Genomic DNA, 8,189 nt, shown 5'->3' on the forward strand with positions numbered 1-8,189 from the left:
CTCACTGTAATCTCTTTACTTTCCGGTGACATTGCCGGAAAACTGAAGTCTACCCATTTCCTGTAACATAGCCCTTAAAGCCTACCTTCTACTTTTGACTTTTCTTTCTTCACCTCTCAATCTGGGACGCCCAACCACTAAAAATGTTTTCTTCAACATGGCTCTTCGATTTAGGTTCTTGTTTCCTGGCAAAATTTGCTGCTACGTTTCCCCCAGTGCAGATATTTTTTTGACATTTGGGTTTCATTTCAAGACAAAATCTTGCTTTCTGTGGGTTACCTACTCCCAAGCCTCAGCTGGGGTTCTAAATCTTTCTCTTTCAAGCTAGTTTCAGTTCACAAGTTATTAATATCAGAATTGAGAGCTAGATTTTCAATTTTCTAATGTGATTTTTTCTCTTCGTAGTGGGTTTGAATTTTCTTTGGTCAGAAATAATTCTTCTTTGGATCATTTATCTCTTGAAAGTGATCTTTGTTGGCGAAATACGGATACAGTTGGCCTAATTGGGTCCCAGTTTATCTAAAAATCCTCTTATTTTTCACAATTCAATATCTTATACCTTTTTTTTTCCGACTCCAAAATTTTCTCAATTTTCTTCCTTTGTAGGTAGTTGGAAGTTCATCTCATCTGAGCCCAAATTTTCATTTTGTTAGGTATTGATATTTCTTTGTTTATCTCCTACTCGTCAAATCCTGAAACTGAATGGTCGTGTTTTCTTCTTATGGGCCCATCGAATATTTTCTAAGAGAGACCCTGGCGGTCTTCCCTTCTCCAGCCAAAGCTTGAGCTTCTGGAACTCTAGATTTTGACTCTCTTTCTTGAGTATTTTTTGTATTAACTAATGCAGGTGTTCCATCTGGAGTTGAATTGTTTATCTTTTAACTCCTCTCCAAAGCCCCAAAGCCGGATTTGGGTCCTCGAAACTTTCCTCTATATCTTTGCCTTGCCCAGTTGATCTCCTAACATTGGCTACCATTATCTGCATCTCTGAGGGAGAGAGATGCTTGAACGACAGAAAATTGTCTTTAATTTGCCTCTACCTCTCTGTTTTGCTCTTGGGTTTCTGTTTTTCTCGGTTGTTTCTTCAGACATCCCTCTTGGTTCTAAGATCTCTGTTGCTGTAAACGACTACTGGGTCTCCTCAAATGGAGATTTCGCATTTGGGTTCTTCAACAGCTCTGATCAGCCTAACCAGTACAGTGCAGGGATCCTTTTCAATTCAGACTCTATTCCTGTGAGCAAACGAACCTTCGTTTGGGTAGTAGCAGGGGCTGATGGTGCCGTTGGCTGCAATTCCTATCTTGAGCTCACCCAAGCTGGAGATCTGGTTCTGTTTGATTCGTCGATGGGAGTCACTGTCTGGACCAGCAACACAAGCCATTTCTCTGTTGCTTCAGCTGCTCTGCTTGACAATGGGAACCTTATCCTTCAGAACAGAGACCAACAAGTCGTTTGGCAAAGCTTCAAGACTCCATCTGATACCCTTCTCCCTGGTCAGAATTTCTCCATCTCCGAAACTCTCAGAGCTGCAAGCAAGAATTCCATCTCCAGTTACTACAGTCTCTCCATGGATTCCTCAGGTCAGCTGAGGCTCAGGTGGGAAAGCGCTGTCATTTACTGGACTGGTGGAAGTGGAACTTCTTCTACTGTGGGCAATAGAGCTTCCCTCACCTCTAATGGAGCCCTGCAACTTCTCGACCAAAGGTACAGACCAGTGTGGACAGTTTTTGGAGCAGACCATAACGATTCCTCGGTGAGTTTTCGGTTTCTCAGGTTAGATGTAGATGGAAATCTCAGAATGTATTCATGGGTTAAAGCTTCCAGGTCATGGCTCCCAGTATGGCAAGCAATACCTAACCAATGTGATGTCTTCGCCACCTGCGGCCTCTGTGGCATCTGTGTCTTCACTGAAGCAGGATCCACTATCTGCAAATGCCCATATGGATCAAACAATGATTCCAATTCGAAATGCCTGGCACCCTATAAGCCGAAATGTGTAACTGGTAACACCATGATCAAGCTTGAACACACTTCCCTCTATGGCCTCTACCCTCCCAATGATTCAATCACCCACACCAGTTTGGAGCAATGTAAAACCTCATGCTTGAATGATCCACTCTGCACATCTGTGACGGTGACAAACGATGGTACGGCACAATGCATAGCAAAGCAGACCATTTACATCACAGGCTACTCATATCCCTCCCTGAGATCCATTTCCTTTGTCAAAAAGTGTTCAGATGAAGATCCCATAGCTGTGTTGCCCCCAAATACTCCCAAATCCTCGCCTTCATCACCACAGTCTTCTCTGTTCAAACGGTCTCGTGGTTACTGCATTCCTTGTCTGATCGGAGCAGCATCAGGCACACTTGGTGCGTTTGTCGTAATTCAGATTGGAATTGGCCTCTGCATCTTCATCAGAAGAAGAGCTATCAAAAAAGCTTCTACTTTAGCTTACAAGGGTCCTCATTCTCAAGGTTTGATCGTCTTTTCTTATACTGAAATCCAGGATCTCACAGGGAACTTCAAAAACCGAATTGGGTCTAAAACGTTTAAGGGTATGCTTCCAGACAGTAGACCAGTTGCTATCAAGGATATGAGGGCCACCATTACAGAGAAACAGTTCAGGGGTGTGGTTTCAGTTATAGGCAATATTCACCATAAAAACCTGGTGAAGCTTGAAGGTTACTGTTGTGAGTCAGGGCACAAATACTTGGTCTATGAGTTTGCTAAGAACGGTTCTGTGGATAAATGGATGGAAGAAGCTAAGCCAAGCAATGGGCTAACATGGAGTAAGAGAATGGAGACGTGTTTAGGAGTGGCAAAGGCCATGGCCTACTTGCACACAGGGTGTAGAGAGTTTGTGAGCCATGGAAATCTGAACTGGGAAAATGTGGTTTTAGATGAAGAATTGGTGGTGAAGGTGACTGAATTCGGGTTAGGGAGGCTATGTTGTGGCACTATAGCCAGCACTGGGGCAGCCGGAGATATTGGGAGCTTTGGGGAGATGGTGCTGGTAATGGTGAGTGGTCAACGAGGGGCTGAGGTTGTCTCTGAGTGGGCATACAAGGAGTGGGCAGAGGGAAGAGCAGAGGGGGTGGTGGATGGAAGGATTGAAGATGGAGTGAACAGGAATGAGTTAGAGCGTGCTTTGAGAATTGCATTTTGGTGTTTACAACGTGATGAGCGGATGAGACCTTCAATGGGGGAGGTGGTGATGGTGTTGGATGGCTCATCACCCGTTGATCCTCCACCACCTCCTTTCATATGCCACCGGAGATGGCTGCCGGTGGAAGAAGAGGGCTTAGAATCAGACCTTGAAACATAGAACCTGGAGAAGGTAGAAGATTCTGGTTTTGTTTATTTTGGAGGCTAACCCATCTCAGATGCTTGAAGATTCAAATCAGGCTTTGCTTCAAGCTTGTGGGCTGCAGGGCATTGAGGTTAAATTTAAAGGAGAGGTCTTTAAATCTGCTGTCAGACCTTGAAACACAAAAGATGGGGAAGTTCGAAGATTTTGGTTTGCTTATTTCTCAGATGCTTGAAGATTAAAGTCAGGCTTTGTTTCAAGCTTGTGGTCTGCAGGGCATTGAGGTTAGAAGAAGAGGTCTTAAAATCTGCCAGACCTTGAAACACAGAACCCGGGGAAGTTAAGAAGATTTTGATTTGTTTACTTTGTAGGTTAACCATGTGCAGGCTGTAAAACAACTTTGATGCTTCAAGATTAAAGTCTGCAAGAGTGAATTGAGGTTAATTGTGGCATATGATTCTTATGGGTGTCTAAAAGGCAATACCCATTGATGCTTTTGTATTCTTTGACTCCGAAAGGTGTAGTCTCTATTCATGAAATTCTGGATGACCTCACCAATCAACCATGGATTGTATTTTCTTCCTGTTCTCCTTTCTTCTTCACCTCTATTTAATTCGTTTGTCTTGTGTTATTTCCACTTGGGTTGGTTTTGAAGGAGACCTCATGGTTTCTACCAAAAAAAAAAAGACCTCACGGTCAAATAAGTAGACATATATATGGTTGACTGAATAGATCCCTTTTTCTAGTCCAAATGTGCGGCCATTTCCCTAATTTTGATAGAAGGCCAATATTTTTGGGAGTGCAAGAAACCTGGTTAGAAAGTACACTCCGTAGGTTTGTAACTTTCCTTTACCATCGATCTTCTCTTTCCTCGTTAAACCTGTGGATCTTTCTATTTGATGGGGGAGCTTGGATCACATTCTCGTACGAAAATGTGAACCAGCCTCTTTGATGGACTGTTTACCAACCAAATACCCATTGGCTGGCTGATGGAATGGACTGACTACCGAAGATATCTATGTTACTTTGTCTACATTGATTTATAAAATGAATGTTATTTATTTTTTTATTGTCTATTGGTTTGGAGTGTAAGATGTCAATATATCAATGTGTATTCTTATCTTCTAAATTAAATTTGGGAAATGAACTCTGTCCAGGAGTGTGGCCTTGCGATAGTGCCTTAGCTAATGAGAATGCGTGCACAAGCATCAAACAGGAGGAGGTGCAATGGTCATTTCACATGCCCTTGTGTTTGGACGCAGGGATATACTCTTGGACAGAGAACACGTTCTCATTAAACTAAGGTAGAAAATAGTTGCCAAGCTACGTGGTCCCCTACACAAGCGTAGGGCCAATGAAAGCACGTAGGGGCATCAACGGGTAGAGATTTTTTCTTTTAGGGAGTGTAACGATAATTTTACACGGTCCTACGTTTGGGCGCAGGCTGCACGCAACATTCAAAGTTAACACCTTTCTTAAAGATCATTGTCATAATAGATGTATTTTTTATTTTTATTTTTTTTTAACTCAAATATTCTTTAGGACTCAGGCTGGCCCCAAGAATTTTATTAGAAATCAAATAGAATCAATGAAAGAAGAAACAAGGGGGGGACATACCCGCCTTACCCCAACCCGAGTACATAAAGACTCACAAACACTCATTGATTAGGCTCGCTCCCATACAAAACCCCACCGAAGGATTACTTTCTCAAAATCGGGATCCCAATCAAACATATGATGCGATTGAGCTCACGAGGAAGAACATTTTCTGAACTAAACAGGGTGCTAGTTGCCGATGTGCAATCATAATAGTTGTATTAGCTAAGCACTTTAAGTGGGAAAGAGCTTTAGCAATCTAAACTAGAGTCGTATTTCAAGTTGCACCAAATGGATTTGGTTTAACAATCAACAGTAAAGAATTAAGGTAATGTGTTTTTAATATTTCCCTCTCCTATTTATAAATCGTTCCCCTCATTTGAATTTAACTTAACCTCACGTCTAACCGAATGATGCTATAGTAATTTGTATATGAATTTCATAATTCCATCCTTCGAATCTTTTTTTTTTTTAGTAGGAAAACAAAATCAAAAGGATTAACTAAAATGAAAGAAGTGACATTGTCCAATACATCAAATTTTTGCCTATGATGCCTATCAGGATTAGCAAGATCATTAGCTACCAATACAAATGATATATTTTTCTTAGAGATACAAATATGTTCATAAGATTTCAAAATAGCTTTGTTGTTCCACAAGAGGGTAAAATACTCCCATGGCCGCTTAAAATTGTCAATAGTCAACCAATAAACCAGCTCCTCGCAGTCCGTCCAGATGTTGATTGTCATCCTCTGAATCTTATGGAGTCCAAAAAATTACAATAACATGAAATACACTCCCTGTTAGCACAAGGAGATTTCAATACTGGTACTAAAATTTTGAAATTATGTATGAGCTAGTTGTTGCTACATATAATTGTCATCGACAAGTTAATCACTAGAATAGAATGTGTACATCTCTATATTATTAACATATATATTATTAACATATATAATAATGACATAGGCATCACATCTAGATGATGCAATCGCCATTAAAACCCGTTTTTCATGTTGTATTTGTGAATTAAAATTGAATCCTTCTTTTGAGGAATCTTAATAACAAAGAAATCTCACTTATGGGAGATGGGGACATTTTTTGCATTTTCAATTCACTACCTCATTTCGTGTGGCTTCTAAACATCAATTATAATCTCTTATGAAATTTTAAATAAGTAAAAAAAAATTTTTTTTTTTTTTGAAAACCCCTAATGTAGTGATGTTAGAACTAATATATAACCACAAGTACTTCTAACCTTGTACATGAAAAAGACTGCCATTCATACAGTATATATATATTAGATTTCACATCAAGAGGAAACATGGGGTCATACAGTCCAAACATTTTAAGCTTGGTGCCCTAGTAACTAACAAACTAGATATAGAATTAACATTTTTATTGACAATAGAAGACAATAAAATATTTGAAGTTGCCTAAAAGGACCAAATGTCTCCTCAAAAGGTGTAGATTCCCATAGTGGGGTTGCTTTCTAAGTTTAGGTGCAACTGGATCACATTTCAATACTTAGAGAGGCCAAGAAAGATCAAAAGCCGCCAACTTCAGGCCAAGTATATATAGTCACTGCACAAAAAATTATTTATCACTCAAGGAATGGAAAAAATTTAGTGGCATATTCTTCTTTTTTTTTTTGCTATAATCTTTCTGATTTAAAATTATAGGTAAGAGATCTCTACTTGATCGCATGGTCTTTACACAAAGTTTAGGTCAATGAGAGAGCACACCTGGATATCTACCAATGGGACAAAGACATCATTTCACGGTGTCCTATGAGAACCACATAGAAAACGCTACCAAATAGAGATATTTTTCCCTAAAATTATAAATTTAACATGATGTCATGATGTTTGATTGAAGTGAAAATCAATTTATGATTAGAGGGTAATCTAATGTTTACCAACTTTTGATTAGATGGTAATATAATGTTTACCAACTTTCTTTTGGTATAAAAATGAAAAACCATGTGACCCAATATAACAGTGGTGATTAGAACCACTTAGACACATACAATCACAATCCATCCCAAAAATTATAGCCGATATTATAATGTGGTAGTGGCTACTGGCCAATTAATTTGCTGAATAGGAGACACATCACATCAAGTTGATTGATCAATCTCTGGTCTCAACTCTCACTTGGCCCACCAGGCCACCATTAAATATCCCTCAAAGAATATCCATATATATGTAAATTTATCAAACAAATTCAAATGGGAGAATGTTCCCGCAGCGCAGCCTGGCCCAAGCATATGGGCACTTGTTCGGGAGGCAGGGTGGACATTGCGCTCATCCCCATGTGCTTGGGCACATGTTGCGTTGCGGCACAGAGAACAACACCCAACAATATATTCACAAATACAACTTTTCAAACAATTTCAAATGAAAATCTGAATTTCATTTATAGCTTCTTTTTTTTTCTTTCCAATCATGATGTTTCTTAAATTATAAAGATTCCTTTATCTGTTCATCCTTGCTCTGATAAGAGGATATATCTCCTTATTAAATTGGATTTGCTATCCGCTAAGGTTGCAGTTTCTTTTCTTCTTTGTTCTAAGATAGTCGGGTACATCTTCTTTACAGATTTCCAATTTGAATACATTTCAAATTATAGAAATTTTTGTGAAAAATTCTTATCCACCCAAAAGGGCATATCTAGTGCATGAGGTTATGATCATTGCAGAGTCTGAAGAGGGTCATAATGTACTTAACCTTACCCCAATTTCGCTCTTCGTCGTAGAGAGGTTGTTGCATGTACCACCTTAAGTTCAAAATTTTTATTTGGAGGTTGGTGCATGAGGGTCTCCCCTCCAAAGCGTGCCTTTCGAAATATGGCTTGGTATCAAGGTTCAAAATCCAGGTATCGGACTCGGTATCAGTCATTGTCAAAACCTTTTTGGATCGGGATCGGGATCGGACCGGTCAAAAAACCTCAAAATCGTTTTTTTATGGATTGGTTCATGTATCGGCCAAAGTTAGTGGATGTTTTGATCTCGGGATCGGATCAGATCGGTCAATATCGGTTGGTATCGGTCAATATCGATCAATATCGGTCTAGATAATATTAAAATAAAACTTAAAAGCTTTGAAAATAAAAATAAAAATCCACTCGGATCGGCCGATCCAAGGAACGATCCAGCCAAATCTTTCTGTATCGATCAAATCTCGGGATCGGCCTCGACCAATACCAATCCGATCCAGTCAAATCTTTCTGTATTGATGATGTAAGTGTTTTTTATAAAAGGGAACCGAAACGATATGACATCTCTT

The 8,189-nt window shown here is 39.6% G+C and overlaps 1 protein-coding gene across 1 annotated transcript; it reads left to right on the forward strand.

Annotated features, from left to right (window-relative positions):
- The first annotated feature begins 899 nt into the window (after positions 1-899).
- Positions 900-3,470, forward strand: LOC122644129 (G-type lectin S-receptor-like serine/threonine-protein kinase SD3-1). Its single transcript, XM_043837738.1, has 2 exons — positions 900-3,423; positions 3,457-3,470. The coding sequence occupies exon 1, from the start codon at positions 1,001-1,003 to the stop codon at positions 3,326-3,328; it is 2,328 nt and encodes a 775-aa protein (XP_043693673.1). The 5' UTR covers positions 900-1,000; the 3' UTR covers positions 3,329-3,423; positions 3,457-3,470.
- The last annotated feature ends 4,719 nt before the right edge of the window (positions 3,471-8,189 follow it).

This window comes from Telopea speciosissima, chromosome 10, assembly GCF_018873765.1.
Source record: "Telopea speciosissima isolate NSW1024214 ecotype Mountain lineage chromosome 10, Tspe_v1, whole genome shotgun sequence".
NCBI lineage: Eukaryota > Viridiplantae > Streptophyta > Magnoliopsida > Proteales > Proteaceae > Telopea > Telopea speciosissima.

Bases quoted from the DNA above. Each gene is read 5' to 3' on its own strand.
- LOC122644129 (XM_043837738.1), top strand. From the start codon at position 1,001: ATGCTTGAACGACAGAAAATTGTCTTTAATTTGCCTCTACCTCTCTGT.